Below are 17,633 nucleotides of genomic sequence, written 5' to 3'. Positions count from 1 at the left end.
TCCTCTCATCCCCAGGCTGGTAGCCAGGATCAATCAGGAGAGGGCGTCGGTGATCTTGATAGCTCCTGCGTGGCCACGCAGGACTTGGTACGCAGATCTGGTGAATATGTCATCGGCTCCTCCTTGGAAGCTACCTTTGAGACGAGACCTTCTTGTTCAGGGTCCGTTCGAACATCCGAATCTGGTTTCACTCCAGCTGACTGCTTGGAGATTGAACGCTTGATCTTATCGAAGCGAGGATTCTCAGATTCTGTTATCGATACTCTTGTTCAGGCCAGAAAGCCTGTAACTAGAAAGATTTACCACAAAATTTGGAAAAAATATATCTGTTGGTGTGAATCTAAAGGATTCCCTTGGGACAAGGTTAAGATTCCTAGGATTCTATCCTTCCTTCAAGAAGGATTGGAAAAAGGATTATCTGCAAGTTCCCTGAAGGGACAGATTTCTGCCTTGTCTGTGTTACTTCACAAAAAGCTGGCCGCTGTGCCAGATGTTCAAGCCTTTGTTCAGGCTCTGGTTAGAATTAAGCCTGTTTACAAACCTTTGACTCCTCCTTGGAGTCTCAATTTAGTTTTTTCAGTTCTTCAGGGGGTTCCGTTTGAACCCTTGCATTCCGTTGATATTAAGTTATTATCTTGGAAAGTTTTGTTTTTAGTTGCAATTTCTTCTGCTAGAAGAGTTTCAGAATTATCTGCTCTGCAGTGTTCTCCTCCTTATCTGGTGTTCCATGCAGATAAGGTGGTTTTACGTACTAAACCTGGTTTTCTTCCAAAAGTTGTTTCTAACAAAAACATTAACCAGGAGATTATCGTACCTTCTCTGTGTCCGAAACCAGTTTCAAAGAAGGAACGTTTGTTGCACAATTTGGATGTTGTTCGCGCTCTAAAATTCTATTTAGATGCTACAAAGGATTTTAGACAAACATCTTCCTTGTTTGTTGTTTATTCTGGTAAAAGGAGAGGTCAAAAAGCAACTTCTACCTCTCTCTCTTTTTGGATTAAAAGCATCATCAGATTGGCTTACGAGACTGCCGGACGGCAGCCTCCCGAAAGAATCACAGCTCATTCCACTAGGGCTGTGGCTTCCACATGGGCCTTCAAGAACGAGGCTTCTGTTGATCAGATATGTAGGGCAGCGACTTGGTCTTCACTGCACACTTTTACCAAATTTTACAAGTTTGATACTTTTGCTTCTTCTGAGGCTATTTTTGGGAGAAAGGTTTTGCAAGCCGTGGTGCCTTCCATTTAGGTGACCTGATTTGCTCCCTCCCTTCATCCGTGTCCTAAAGCTTTGGTATTGGTTCCCACAAGTAAGGATGACGCCGTGGACCGGACACACCTATGTTGGAGAAAACAGAATTTATGTTTACCTGATAAATTACTTTCTCCGGTGTGTCCGGTCCACGGCCCGCCCTGGTTTTTTTAATCAGGTCTGATAATTTATTTTCTTTAACTACAGTCACCACGGTACCATATGGTTTCTCCTATGCAAATATTCCTCCTTAACGTCGGTCGAATGACTGGGGTAGGCGGAGCCTAGGAGGGATCATGTGACCAGCTTTGCTGGGCTCTTTGCCATTTCCTGTTGGGGAAGAGAATATCCCCACAAGTAAGGATGACGCCGTGGACCGGACACACCGTTGGAGAAAGTAATTTATCAGGTAAACATAAATTCTGTTTTTTTAATTATACTCCAGTCACCACTGCACCCTATAGTTTCTCCTTTCTCGTTTGGTTCCTGGTCGAATGACTGGGTGTGACGTAGAGGGGAGGAGCTATATAGCAGCTCTGCTTGGGTGATCCTCTTGCACTTCCTGTTGGGGAGGAGTTAATATCCCATAAGTAATGATGACCCGTGGACTGACTACACTACAGGAGAAAGGAATTTATCAGGTAAGCATAAATTATGTTTTCCTAGACCTTCTTGTGATGTCCCCTTGTGTGTCCATTTGTTCGTATATCATCTGTTGTCTCAAAGCTCCTTTGAGCTGTGTCAGTCTAGGTGGCGTAGGAAGCATCCACTGCTGGAGAATGAGCTTCCTGGCGTGTAATATTACATTATGAATGAATTCTACATGTTTCCCTATTCTCGACTGGGAATGTAGGAAGAAGACCATCTCTATTGTGAATCTGAGACTCTCCCCAGTACTACTCTCCAACCATCTGTGTCATGCCCCATAATTTTGTTAGCTTCGGGCAATTCAGGATCATGTGTATAATGTTGGGATCAGTGTGCGCACATTTCGGGCACTGACCTGTAGAATTCTGTACCCACCTGTGAAACATCTTGGGTGTGATGTATGCGTTATGAATCAACTTTGTGTGAGACTCTCGTATGTCGTTAGACAGTGTAGCCTTTCTCACCTTCACGAAGCTCTGTTCTATACCTTGGTCTGTTGGATTTTGTCCCATCAGTGTACTCCAGGTACCCTGGAAGTAAGTTTTAAGTGAGTTATTGGATTTGGTTTGAAGGGTGGTGTAGGTGTGCGAGATGGATGTCACCCCCCCTCTTGTCAAAGTCAAAAGCCTGTAAACGTCACAGTTGCTGTCCGGTAAAGATCCTGTTCTCAATAGGGTCTGCACATAATGTCTCATCTGGAGGTAGGCAAAATGATGTGTGTTGGGAATATTGAAGTCTTTTTGCAATTCTCCAAAGGATCGGATTGTCTTCCCGTCCTCCATTAATGTTTGCTGGATCGTGGTGATCCCCCACCCCTCCCACTGTGTGAAGGGCCTTGTAGTGAATCCTGCAGGGAAGTTTGGGTTACCCTTTAGAGGTAGATAGATGGTGTGTTTGTGTGAGACATTTAGCATCCTACATATCTTCCACCAGGCCCTTATGGGGTGATAGAGGAAGGGTACCTCTCTGATAATAGGTTCTACCTGTGTTTGTGTCATATGCGGAAGCATCTTCAGGGACCATTGCTTAATAATTTCTAATTCAAGAGAGCTGTTTGTGAAGTGATTTTTAGTCCAAGACCACCCAACAGAGGCTGACATGTAATTTTGTGGAAACTCAATCTGTGTTTCTTTCCCTTCCACAGAAAATGAAGGATTTCCCTATTTAGTGCTTTAAGATCGTGTTTGTGTAATAACTCAGGCAACATCTGTAGGGTGTATAAAAGTTTGGGAAATAGAATCATTTTAATCAACCCCACTTTCCCAGTTAGTGTTAGCGGTAAACCATACCAGGTCTCCAACAGTCGTTTAAGCTCTTTCAGCAATGGCTTAAAGTTTGCGTCATACCAATTGGCCGGGTTCTGTGTCAGAGTGATACCAAGATATTTAAAAGTACCATGAATGAGTTTGAAATTATGTCCTAGAGGAATGGAAGGGGTTTTGTCAAATAGCCATAGCAATTCAGATTTGTCCTGCTTTATCTGGTATCCTGATACGTGGCTAAACTCCGAAATAATGTTCATAATGATGGAAATATTAACTCTAGGGTCTCGTACATATAACACCATGTCGTCTGCAAAAAGGGACAAGTGGATGACTTCTTTGCCTATGTTGAGCCCTAGTGTATCTTTCCTAATTTTAATCGCCAGGGGCTCCAATGCAAGATCAAAAAGAAGTGGGGAAAGAGGGCACCCCTGCCTCGTGCCTCTCATAAGAGGGAATGGTTTGGATGGCGTTCCATTTATCAGGATCGCCGCTTGTGGTGCACTGTATATGGTTTTAATAGCCCGCAGGAAGGGTCCCTGCACTCCGAATTTACCCAGAACCGTAAAAAGGTGATCCCAGAGCATCTTATCAAATGCTTTTTCAGCATCCACCAGGATCAAGCACGCGTCCCCCTCTGGGTTAGACTGATGGTTACCCTTTTTCCCCCAGAAGTACGCAAGTACCGATTGGAGCTGTCTCATATTTCTGACCGCAGACCTGCCCTTCACGAATCCTGTCTGATCTTTATGAACTAGGGAAGGGAGTACCCCCGCCAGTCTGTTGGCCAATATTTTGGTAAACAATTTGTAGTCCACGTTTAGCAGGGAAATTGGTCTGTATGAGGACGTCGGTAATGAGTCTCTGTCCTGCTTGGGTATAACTGTCACATTCGCTTCTGTGAAATGATTGGACAGTTTGGCCTCCCCTTCTAGGATTGCATTATACAAGGACGCAAGAGTTTCCGAGGTTTCCCCCTTAAGCATTTTATAGAATTCCCCAGGTAATCCGTCAGGTCCCGGGGTTTTCTCTAGTGGGAGTGTGTCAATCGCTCTGCTAACCTCCTGGGTGTGAATTGGGGCATTAAGCTGTCTTGCTTGCTCTTCCTCTAGGTGAGGTAGGTGTAGATCTTTCCAGAAAAGATCTTTTTCGTCTGGATGTATCACCTGGGAGCTGTAAAGAGCAGAATAGTAATCGGTAAATGCTTTGTGTATGTCTTGTGTAAGAATTTTGTCCCCCTCTCTTATGGCTACTATGGTACTCGATTTCTGTTCAAGTTTAGTGATTTTTGCCAGTAACTTTCCAGTATGATTTCCAAAGTGATAATACTTGGCTTGTAATCTGTTTTGGGCACTGACAGAGGATTGAATGAGGTAGGTATCCCTGAGGCTTTTAGTATCCCTATACTTTTGTCTGTTCAGGTCCGTGGGGTTCCTTAGGTATTGGTTTCTAGCATTGAGAAGCTGGCACAAGAGTAGCTCCCCCCCTCAGCCTGCGGGTTTTCGTTAATTTAGCTGCATACGCTGTGACAACCCCCCTCAGCACTGCTTTTGCCGACTCCCAAAACAATGAGATGTCACCTAGGTGCTGGATGTTCAGATCTTTGTAGACCAACCACTCCCGAACTAGGTGTTTATGTAGATTTAGATCATGGTACAAATGAGTAGGGAACCGCCATCTACGGGCCAGTCTATGTGGTGTAGCAGTGTTTATCGTTATCGAAACTGGTGCGTGGTCTGAAATAGTAACTGGGTCTATTCGTGTGTCTGTAACTCGGGGGCAAAAGGAGTTTGTGACTAGGAAATAGTCTATACGAGAGAGTTGCTTTGGACGGGTGTAAGCACGTGTAGTCTCTTGACTCTGGATTTCTGTCTCTCCAGATGTCTGAGAGCGAGAGAGTGTTCCTAAAAATTTTTAAAATAAGTGTTTCCCTCCTAGAGTTTGGCCAGGATTGTGTTGATTGTGAAGGGAGATTTGGGTTTCGGAATCTGTCTGCTGGAGTAAGTGGTGCAATGTTATAGTCCCCTCCTACAATGATGGGAAGGTCTGAGAATTGGATAAGTTGTGTTTGTAACTGGGTCAAAAAATGCTTCTTTTCAGTGTGGGGGCCATACACTCCACACAGTAATAAATGAACTGTATCTATTTCTAATTTGACAATTAGGTACCTCCCCTCTCTGTCAACTATCGTCTGTATTATAGAGTAATTTAGGCCCTTTCTGAACAATAGAGCAACACCCCTCGCCCTCCTTTCCTCAAACGGAGTGTATAGTACTTCGCCCACCCAACTCTGCTTAAGTTTCTGGTGCTCTGTCTGTGAGAGGTGGGTTTCCTCCAATATCACTGTCAGCTTTCTTAATGTTTAACTGCCTTAGTATCGTTTTTCTCTTAATTGGGGATGTTATCCCACCCACATTCCATGTGATTAACTTCATCATGTACTAGAATGTTTATCTGCTTGAAGTGACTACTTGACGTGTCTAATTTTGTCTAGGGGTAGTTTGTCCTGTCCTACCGGCAAAGTGAGTCTCAGAGTTCCCCCAGATGTCGAGTATTTACGTGCGTTGAAACAGACAAAGTTTACCTTACCCCGTCTCCCTGGAGTGACGCCCCAAGGCAGAACCAACCAGTTTTGATCCTAGTGCATGCAGTGGAAAAAGAAAAAACAAGCAAATATGTTAAGTAAAATTAAATGTTTCAATGACAGGTAATACCCCTGACAACAAACACCGCCCACCTCCCCCTCAATCAATTCCCAACTGTTAAACAAGAAACAAGATTCCTATAAAGGAGCCCCCCCCCACATTACAAGGATATCAAATTATGTGACTTATCTCTTAGTCCACATTTAGCTTTAGATCTGTAGTGAATCTCAAGTTGGTGGTTCAGTGTCTCTGCTATCTGCAGCTCGTTGGCCCTCATTTTCCCTCTGTAGATGGAGATTTAGTTGATCTGGCGAATCAAAGAACATCGGACCCCTTGTTGTTTGGCGCCTCAGTCGCGCTGGAAACAGTAAAGCAGCTGACCTGCCTTGGTCGATTAGTTGTTTACAGTACGGTGAGAATTCTCTCCTCTTAGCTGCTACCGTAGCTGAATAATCCTGGAACAAGTAGATTCTTTTACCCTCATATTCCAATGGGGATATCTTCCTGTAGGCTTGCAGAATGTTAATCTTGTCCTTGAAATTAAGGTATTTCACCATTACTTGGCGTGGTTGTTGATTGTTTCCTCCTTGTTTCAGTGGATCTCCAACTCTGTGCGCTCTCTCCGCTGTACAGGGCAAACAATCTTGTGGGATTTTTAGTAACTTCGGTAGGGTATTTTCTGCGAACTCCACCAGTTGTGCATTCAGAAGCGACTCAGGAACCCCAACTATTCGCAGGTTGTTTCTGCGCGATCTGTTTTCTAGATCGTCAATTTTTGCCCACAATCTCTCATTTTGTTGTTGTAGCGTCTGGACGTTAGATTCTGTCTCCCTATGGCGCAGTTCTCCCTCTGCAACTTTCTGTTCCACTTGTGTTAGTCTGCCATTAAAGGACTTGACTTCCGCAGTGAGTGAGTCCATTCCTGACTGAAGTTGATCAGTCTTCGGTAGAAACAATGCTGATATCTGAGAGACAATCGGGTGAGTGTCCAAGAGACTGGTAGGTGACACTTCGTCAGCGATTATTGCCGCTTGTTGCATCTCCACTTGGTTCTTTTTCTTGTCAACATTTTTTAACCTGTTTGTCATTGTGACTGTAGTTCTAGTGTAAGAGTTGTAATACTTTTGAATACAGGTCTGAGGGACTGGGAGCTGCAAGTTCCAGCTGTGTAAAAGATATTAGAGTTCTGCTACAGGGTTAAAAGTTCTCCTTATTGAACTATAAAGCTACAGATCACCAGGACCAGTAGAAAGAACTTAAGTCGTTAATAAGCGGTGGGTGGGTGGGGGGGAATGAACTCACAGTGAATTAGCCCTGCATATTACCAGAAGATAGTGTGAGAATTGAAACGGTGGACTGGCTTATCAGGCAGAGGTGCCTTACATAGGGATCAGATAAGTAATACCAGTAATGGCCTTGCAAGCTGTAGGGTTGTGAGATACTTAGGAAACTAAAGAGAGATGGTGTCTCCCCCTTCAATGTGCTACCTCCACAGAGCACTGTATTAAAATAGGGAGTTTTGTGTATAAAACAGACAGTCTTTAACAGCCTCTGATAAATGAAGCCCTCTCTTACTTTATACTGAGTTAGGGTGTATCTGCTGTGTCAGCTGTAGGGGCAGGGTACCATGAATCAGTTCTGAGGTGTATGCTGGTTGTGGTACTCAGGGCTCAGGAAGTCTCTTATAGAAGAAGGGTGACGTTTACTTCCTAACTTGGAGGTATTATTAGGGGACCTGTGGTCAGCTATTTTCTCTCCCCCACAGAAACAGAAACTGCCTCCAGAGCGGGTATTGCACAGCTGTTAATAGTTCCTCCACAGAGCAGTCAAAATGGCGGTTTCCCGCTTTCAGCAAGCTCACCCTCCGGTCACCCCTTCAACCTATCTCTGCGATCACACACCCTGCAGGAGCCGTCCAAGCCGGGTTCCGCCCAATCAGACCAGGGCAAAGTCGGGTTGTAGTTATAACCCATGCGACCACAGCTGTAGCCGCTTGTCTCACCTCCTGTCGGCAGCCTTATGCGGTGGGGGAATCAGATGTCGGATTCCACTCTGACTTAGCTCCGGGCAGTCTCCTCTCTCTCTGCCAAGGTTGTCAGTTCTTTTGCGCTGTATTTAGCGGTATCAGGCCAGTTTAGTAGCCGTTACCGCCGGAGCTCTTCTTGTCTGCTGCTACCTTCAGCGCCAGCCCACCGGAAGTCCCTTAAGGAGCCATTTTACTTAATTGGACGTAAAGCTACAATAAGAAAACGCTGTAATATTAAATGACATTTAATAACATTTTCTTTTGCACTATTACTTCCCTGTAACCTCTGTACTGAATACTGCCAGTGATTGGTGGCTACTCACATATGCTTCTCTTGATTGGCTCACTAGCCATGTTCATTTCAGTATCTGCAGTGCATTGCTGCTCTTTAGCTGCATTTAACTTTGTGTTTTACCCATTTGCAGGGATATATAGGCAAAATACTCTAACCTATTAGCATGGAGAGATTAGTGCACCTTATCTTTACTGAATAAATGAGTAACTAGAAAGCTGTTAGTGAATCTGACCTATTGCCTTGAAGTTCAGCCTTGGGGCTGTGCGTATTATTTTCCAAGACATTCAGGTTAGAAGCGAGATGGATTCCTATACAATTCTCCTGAGGCCTTTAGTCACAAGTGTCAGTTTTCTTTTGCTTTGGTCCTCTAGTTCCTAAAGAAGATAAAATAAGATAGAGGAGCAGTAGACATAATTCCATGGCTTCCTCTGCTAATACCCTTAAAGGGTTGTAATAAAAACCACTAAGCAGTGGGTTATATTTAATATAAATCATTGCAATATGTAGTATTGTTGTCATTTTAAAAGGATTTTACCTTTTTATTTTATTTTTACTTCATTTGTGCAGTGCCCATTACTTCCTGTCACAGCCCTACAAGGGGTTGGGGTCTCTAGAGGAAGGCTTAACTATCTTAATGTTATACATGAGCTGCTTTATTATTCAGTGAAAACTATGGAACCAGAAAGCCTGTATTGTTCATCCTCAGAAGAGGGCAGAATGCAACTTAAGTTACTAAAATGTCATCTCTCACTTCCCTGAGGGCAGTTGCTACACTGAGAATTTCTAAGTGCTAATTTTGCAAGAAAATAAGTTTTTTTTTTTTTTTTTGCTGTTTTTTTGTTTGCACAATCCTTTTCATTTTATGTTTATTTTGATTTAGTGAATTTGTTTTGTTTCATATCCCTTTAAGAAAGGTTTTCCTTATCAGTCAGACTAATCTGCCTAAGGTTTGTATAAAGTAGTCTAAATAAGCCCCTTTTGATGCAGTGACAGATATTTCTGAAGGCCAGAACAGAACACTTTACATAGGTATAAGGCAGCAGTATCTAGTTTGCCGCAGTGTTTATAAAGCTTTGCAGTTTTCTGATGTACGATATGGGCAGATGTTTTACATTTACTATTACTTTATGACCAATAATATTGGTTAATTTAGTTATACCCACCTATGGGTTTTTTTTTACTGCTCTCACATGATTCATACTGAAGGTGAATCTGTTGGTATCATGGACAATTAAATAATTCAAGTTAAGGTTATTTAATCTTATGTTTATAAAGCCTCCTTCACCAGGGGGGCGGCAGTACAGGGAATGCAGATGGCGCAACTGCAACCGGGCCCTGGATACCCCCCTCAGGGGGGCCCAGCCTCCTTTGGCCCCATTATGGATTTTTGTACCAGGGCCCTGGAGTTTCTATTTACACCTCTGTCCTTCACGTATGCCTTCAGACTGCTAAGAGCATAGGAATCAGGCATGGTCTACAGGGGGAGTTGTGTGTGTCATATTATTGTCGATCAGTCCTGGAAGGCAGCTTACAGATTTGGTGACTAATAATTTAGCTGGGGATAAAGAGGTTTCATTAGATTTTATTTTTAGGGATAACCAAAGCAAAGAGGACAAAAGTTAAGTTCCCCTTGCAACATATAACGGTTATAGAGCTGTGTCCATATAATAGCCTGTGTTTCAGTAACTGCTTCTAAATAAGGTGCATTGATTAGGGGGGGGGGGGTGTAAAGATATGGGGTATTGCTCCTTTATTTGCGTAATGCCTTAAATCACGTTTAGTTTTCCAGTTGTTACTTTAAGTAATGTCAGTAGAAGCTCCTCTCTGTTATCTTGGAGTTATTTTGTTTTCCCATTTCAGGTTTCTGCACTATCAAGGGAAACCTCATCAGCTCCATCCTGCATCCCAAACCTATCAAATTTAAGTTTTACGAGGACTCCATCAAGTTTGTCCTCGTCCTCGCTGTATTCGGTAAGGACACAAACCCTAACATTCTTACAAGTAAGCTCTTCTTAGACACATGTTTGTGAGAGGCTGCGCTGTCTGGGTTAGTGTTACCACCTAGTTGATATTTTAGTTTCCATATGGTGCTGCGTAATAATATTGTTCATTTATGCTAATTAGAATATATGTTATTTTAGTTAGTTACTTAGTTTTGAAAAAAAAGCTGCCAACTCTGGCCTGAATTGATGTCAGCAGCAATACTGAAAGTGTCCTGGTTTACATGCTACGTTATGTATGTGTGTTCCCATAGACCGCAATGTAAATATATATGTATATGATTATATACATACTGTATATATTTAAAAATGCTGCGCTACTTACCTCATTCGCTCCGCGAGGTTCTGATGCCATCTGTGACGGCATCAGAACGAAGCTCCCTTAGGAGTCTATGGAAGTGCTCCCGTTTGCATTGCGATTAACTTGTAATATCAGCATTCATTATCGCGCGCTGGTATTACAAAGTGGAGCGCCAATATTGCTTGCATGCAAGAGATATTTAGCTCTCTACTTGTAATTTGTCCCTTTAATAAACCAGAGCTAATGTAGTAATAACATTGAAGTTTACTGTAGGTAATCCACATTTTTATCACTTGTGGCCTCTCTTCTAGCCATCATCGGAAACATTTACAGCATTGTGATACTGATCAAGCACAAGGTAAGCTATTTGCTATGCGCTCCTCTCCCCCATTGATCAAATAACAATCTATTAACTATTACTCTACTGTTAATTTAGTCTGATCATTTATTTTATTTTTTTCTTAAATGTAACCAATTTTTTTTGTTATGTTTGGTAGGTGCTGGTTTCTCTGATAGTGATCCGCGCTCTGGATCTTATAACCATCATAGTCCCCCCTGCTCTGCCGGCTGCCATGACTGTAGGTACCATCTATGCTCAGAACCGTCTGAACAAACAAGGCATCTTCTGTATCAGCCCGCCCCGGATCAATGTGTGCGGAAAGATTAAGATGGTCTGCTTTGATAAGGTATGGAGTTATAACGCCCAAACCCTGGCTGTACATAGATGTGCTTGTAGGACCAGCAAATACAGTAGATTTGCAGAATCAACAAAGTTATGTCTATTTCCAAACATAGTCTTTTTTTTCTGCAATAAAAAGTCTGTATTGCAGTTAAAGGGACATGCATTCTTTTCTTTCTATATTGCATCTACATAGGAATATACATTTACAAGCCATTTTAAATACTCTATGGCTTGTGGAGGTTTGTCCCTCTAATGGAGAAAAGTAAAATTTGTCCTCATCAGCCAGCAAGTGCACAAACATGAATTCCTTGTTTAGTTTCAATGTCAGTTTAAAGGAACAGTAGATTTGCATAATCAACAAATGCACACTAAAAAAACAATGCAATAGCACTTAGCCTGAACTTTAAATGAGTAGTAGATTTTTTATGTCTATTTTAACTCCCCCTGTATCATGTGACAGCCCTCAGCCAATCACAAATGCATATACGTATCTACTGTGAATTCCTGCACATGCTCAGTAGGAGCTGGTGACTCCAAAAGTGTAAATATAAAAAGACTGTGCACATTTTGTTAATGGAAGTAAATTGGAAAGTTGTTTAAAATGACTGCTCTATCTGAATCATGAACGTTTAATTTTGACTTGAGTGTCCCTTTAAAGGGCTCTCGTAGGCTGAAAATAATAAAATTAATTTGAGTATTTTCTTATTACAAATGTGTCATGTTCAGTAACCACAATATGTTGCAATTATTCAGCAAGACTGTGTAGCCAATCAAGAGCAGCATATGCACGTAGCCACCAATCAAAGGCTATGTCCTGCTTAAGAAGTGCTCAGGGACAAAGCTGGTGCATGGATTTTACTGTGTGCTTAACTTATTTGCAGGAATTAATCACTACAAGCATTTGTGCCCAAATTGGCCATAACCTTTAAAAATTCTCAATTTCCCATGGCACATTTTAACAAATACATTTTTAAAGGGCTATAAAGAAGCATTGAATTGATTATTTTTGCTTCATAATATATATACAATTAAAGGGCTATGAAACCTAAATTATTATTTTACATGATTCAGATAGAGCATGCCGTTTCTAAATGAGTTATATTGGGACATTTTCTTTGCTCTCTGTTGAAAAAGCAGGGATGTATAGTTAAGAGCCGGACCATTTCTGAAGCACTAGATGGCAGCAGTTTGGCAATAATGTTATCCATTTGCAAGAGCACTAGAATGCAGCACTATTTCCTGCCATGTACTGCTTCAGACACCTAGGTATCTCTTCAACAAAGAATATCAAGGGAACAAAGAAACTTTGATAATAGAAGTAAATTGGAAACTTTTTATGTAAATTGTATGCTCTGACTGAGTGAGAAAGGGTTTGAGTTTTATGTCCCTTTAAAATGTAAAGGGACATAAAAGGCTACAAAAAATAAATGTGCTGGATCATTTTGTTTTTGTTGCTTGCTATGTGTTTAGCTACTATCCAGATCCTCTCTGGTCTGACACTGCACTGCTGATCTGGGGCAAAGCAATCTGTGGTGCATGCGTGTGTAGCAAACAATGACCAGCCATGCTCTGACGCTATGTGTTTCTGCCGGTATGTCCTGCGGGTTATCACAATTTATTTATATACAGACTTGTCTTCTCCGCAACCCAGTGGTGTATTTAGGTTTTGTGCTTCCCTAGGCACTCAAAATTACACTGCCCCCCTTTACCATTATATAATGCTGGGTGTTGTTATACTGATGCAGATACCACTGATCCTATAACCAGCCCTCCTCTGGCTATACCCATGTGCCAGTGTCACTACTGTGTCATTATTTAGCACTGGGTGTTATTATACTGATGCAGATACCACTGATCCTATAACCAGCCCTCCTCAGGCTATACCCATGTGCCAGTGTCACTACTGTGTCATTATTTAGCACTGGGTGTTATTATACTGATGCAGATACCACTGACCCTATAAACAGCCCTCCTCTGGCTATACCCATGTGCCAGTGTCACTACTGTGTCATTATTTAGCACTGGGTGTTATTATACTGATGCAGATACCACTGATCCTATAACCAGCCCTCCTCAGGCTATACCCATGTGCCAGTGTCACTACTGTATCATTATATAGAGCTGGGTGTTATTATACTGATGCAGATACCACTGATCCTATAACCAGCCCTCCTCTGGCTATACCCATGTGCCAGTGTCACTACTGTGTCATTATTTAGCACTGGGTGTTATTATACTGATGCAGATACCACTGACCCTATAACCAGCCCTCCTCTGGCTATACCCATGAGCCAGTGTCACTACTGTGTCATTATATAGTGCTGGGTGTTATTATACTGATGCAGATACCACTGACCCTATAACCAGCCCTCCTCTGGCTATACCCATGTGCCAGTGTCACTACTGTGTCATTATATAGTGCTAGGTGTTATTATACAGATGCAGATACCACTGATCCTATAACCAGCCCTCCTCTGGCTATACACATGTGCCAGTGTCACTACTGTGTCATTATTTAGCACTGGGTGTTATTATACTGATGCAGATACCACTGACCCTATAACCAGCCCTCCTCTGGCTATACGCATGTGCCAGTGTCACTACTGTGTCATTATATAGCGCTTGGTGTTATTATACTGATGCAGATACCACTGATCCTATAACCAGCCCTCCTCTGGCTATACGCATGTGCCAGTGTCACTACTGTGTCATTATATAGTGCTAGGTGTTATTATACTGATGCAGATACCACTGATCCTATAACCAGCCCTCCTCTGGCTATACGCATGTGCCAGTGTCACTACTGTGTCATTATATAGTGCTAGGTGTTATTATACTTATGCAGATACCACTGATCCTATAACCAGCCCTCCTCTGGCTATACCCATGTGCCAGTGTCACTACTGTGTAATTATTTAGCACTGGGTGTTATTATACTGATGCAGATACCACTGACCCTATAACCAGCTCTCCTCTGGCTATACGCATGTACCAGTGTCACTACTGTGTCATTATATAGTGCTAGGTGTTATTATACTGATGCAGATACCACTGACCCTATAACCAGCTCTCCTCTGGCTATACGCATGTACCAGTGTCACTACTGTGTCATTATATAGTGCTAGGTGTTATTATACTGATGCAGATACCACTGATCCTATAACCAGCCCTCCTCTGGCTATACGCATGTGCCAGTGTCACTACTGTGTCATTATATAGCGCTTGGTGTTATTATACTGATGCAGATACCACTGATCCTATAACCAGCCCTCCTCAGGCTATACCCATGTGCCAGTGTCACTACTGTGTCATTATTTAGCACTGGGTGTTATTATACTGATGCAGATACCACTGACCCTATAACCAGCCCTCCTCTGGCTATACCCATGAGCCAGTGTCACTACTGTGTCATTATATAGTGCTGGGTGTTATTATACTGATGCAGATACCACTGACCCTATAACCAGCCCTCCTCTGGCTATACCCATGTGCCAGTGTCACTACTGTGTCATTATATAGTGCTAGGTGTTATTATACAGATGCAGATACCACTGATCCTATAACCAGCCCTCCTCTGGCTATACCCATGTGCCAGTGTCACTACTGTGTCATTATTTAGCACTGGGTGTTATTATACTGATGCAGATACCACTGACCCTATAACCAGCCCTCCTCTGGCTATACGCATGTGCCAGTGTCACTACTGTGTCATTATATAGCGCTTGGTGTTATTATACTGATGCAGATACCACTGATCCTATAACCAGCCCTCCTCTGGCTATACGCATGTGCCAGTGTCACTACTGTGTCATTATATAGCGCTTGGTGTTATTATACTGATGCAGATACCACTGATCCTATAACCAGCCCTCCTCTGGCTATACGCATGTGCCAGTGTCACTACTGTGTCATTATATAGTGCTAGGTGTTATTATACTGATGCAGATACCACTGATCCTATAACCAGCCCTCCTCTGGCTATACGCATGTGCCAGTGTCACTACTGTGTCATTATATAGTGCTAGGTGTTATTATACTTATGCAGATACCACTGATCCTATAACCAGCCCTCCTCTGGCTATACCCATGTGCCAGTGTCACTACTGTGTCATTATTTAGCACTGGGTGTTATTATACTGATGCAGATACCACTGACCCTATAACCAGCTCTCCTCTGGCTATACGCATGTACCAGTGTCACTACTGTGTCATTATATAGTGCTAGGTGTTATTATACTGATGCAGATACCACTGACCCTATAACCAGCTCTCCTCTGGCTATACGCATGTACCAGTGTCACTACTGTGTCATTATATAGTGCTAGGTGTTATTATACTGATGCAGATACCACTGATCCTATAACCAGCCCTCCTCTGGCTATACGCATGTGCCAGTGTCACTACTGTGTCATTATATAGCGCTTGGTGTTATTATACTGATGCAGATACCACTGATCCTATAACCAGCCCTCCTCTGGCTATACGCATGTGCCAGTGTCACTACTGTGTCATTATATAGTGCTAGGTGTTATTATACTGATGCAGATACCACTGATCCTATAACCAGCCCTCCTCTGGCTATACGCATGTGCCAGTGTCACTACTGTGTCATTATATAGTGCTTGGTGTTATTATACTGATGCAGATACCACTGATCCTATAACCAGCCCTTGTCTAGCTATACGCATGTGCCAGTGTCACTACTGTGTTATTATACTGATGCAGATACCACTGATCCTATAACCAGCCCTCCTCTGGCTATACCCATGTGCCAGTGTCACTACTGTGTCATTATATAGTGCTGGGTGTTATTATACTGATGCAGATACCACTGATCCTGTAACCAGCCCTCCTCTGGCTATACCCATGTGCCAGTGTCACTACTGTGTCATTATATAGTGCTGGGTGTTATTATACTGATGCAGATACCACTGATCCTGTAACCAGCCCTCCTCTGGCTATACCCATGTGCCAGTGTCACTACTGTGTCATTATATAGTGCTGGGTGTTATTATACTGATGCAGATACCACTGATCCTATAACCAGCCCTCCTCTGGCTATACCCATGAGCCAGTGTCACTACTGTGTCATTATATAGTGCTGGGTGTTATTATACTGATGCAGATACCATTGATCCTATAACCAGCCCTCCTCTGGCTATACCCATGAGCCAGTGTCATTACTGTGTTATTATACTGATGCAGATACCACTGATCCTATAACCAGCCCTCCTCTGGCTATACCCATGTGCCAGTGTCACTACTGTGTCATTATATAGTGCTGGGTGTTATTATACTGATGCAGATACCACTGATCCTATAACCAACCCTCCTCTGGCTATACCCATGTGCCAGTGTCACTACTGTGTCATTATATAGTGCTGGGTGTTATTATACTGATGCAGATACCACTGATCCTATAACCAGCCCTCCTCTGGCTATACCCATGTGCCAGTGTCACTACTGTGTCATTATTTAGCACTGGGTGTTATTATACTGATGCAGATAACACTGATCCTATAACCAGCCCTCCTCTGGCTATACCCATGAGCCAGTGTCACTACTGTGTCATTATATAGTGCTGGGTGTTATTATACTGATGCAGATACCATTGATCCTATAACCAGCCCTCCTCTGGCTATACCCATGAGCCAGTGTCATTACTGTGTTATTATACTGATGCAGATACCACTGATCCTATAACCAGCCCTCCTCTGGCTATACCCATGAGCCTGTGTCACTACTGTGTCATTATATAGTGCTGGGTGTTATTATACTGATGCAGATACCACTGATCCTATAACCAGCCCTCCTCTGGCTATACCCATGTGCCAGTGTCACTACTGTGTCATTATTTAGCACTGGGTGTTATTATACTGATGCAGATAACACTGATCCTATAACCAGCCCTCCTCTGGCTATACGCATGTGCCAGTGTCACTGTGTCATTATATAGTGCTGGGTGTTATTATACTGATGCAGATAACACTGATCCTATAACCAGCCCTCCTCTGGCTATACCGATGTGCCAGTGTCACTACTGTGTCATTATATAGTGCTGGGTGTTATTATACTGATGCAGATACCACTGACCCTATAACCAGCCCTCCTCTGGCTATACCGATGTGCCAGTGTCACTACTGTGTCATTATATAGTGCTGGGTGTTATTATACTGATGCAGATACCACTGATCCTATAACCAGCCCTCCTCTGGCTATACCCATGTGCCAGTGTCACTACTGTGTCATTATAAAGCGCTGGGTGTTATTATACTGATGCAGATACCACTGACCCTATAACCAGCCCTTGTCTGGCTATACACATGGGCCAGTGTCACTACTGTGTCATTATATAGTGCTGGGTGTTATTATACTGATGCAGATACACATCCAGTATTTCACTCAGGCTTTATTTATTCCATAACTTATCACCCAATATCGCTAGCAGTCTCTTGACAAGCCACTAACTATATTTACACTACATATTTTTTTTATTCCTATTATTTAATCAGAAAGAAAAGAT

General features: G+C 42.7%; 1 protein-coding gene across 2 annotated transcripts in view; it reads left to right on the top strand.

The window, feature by feature from the left end:
• The window catches only part of ATP13A2 (ATPase cation transporting 13A2), a 163,614-nt gene that overhangs the window by 63,154 nt on the left and 82,827 nt on the right, over positions 1–17,633 (top strand). For both annotated transcript variants that reach the window (XM_053690263.1, XM_053690262.1), the window contains 3 exons: positions 9,988–10,098; positions 10,740–10,786; positions 10,926–11,114. In XM_053690263.1, the coding sequence (XP_053546238.1) occupies positions 9,988–10,098; positions 10,740–10,786; positions 10,926–11,114 (347 nt within the window). The remainder of the gene's footprint in view (positions 1–9,987; positions 10,099–10,739; positions 10,787–10,925; positions 11,115–17,633) is intronic.

This window comes from Bombina bombina, chromosome 8 (assembly GCF_027579735.1).
Source record: "Bombina bombina isolate aBomBom1 chromosome 8, aBomBom1.pri, whole genome shotgun sequence".
NCBI classification, from domain to species: Eukaryota; Metazoa; Chordata; class Amphibia; order Anura; family Bombinatoridae; genus Bombina; species Bombina bombina.
The sequence above is the reverse complement of the archived record's forward strand: the minus strand, read 5'-3'. Positions and strand labels throughout refer to the sequence as shown.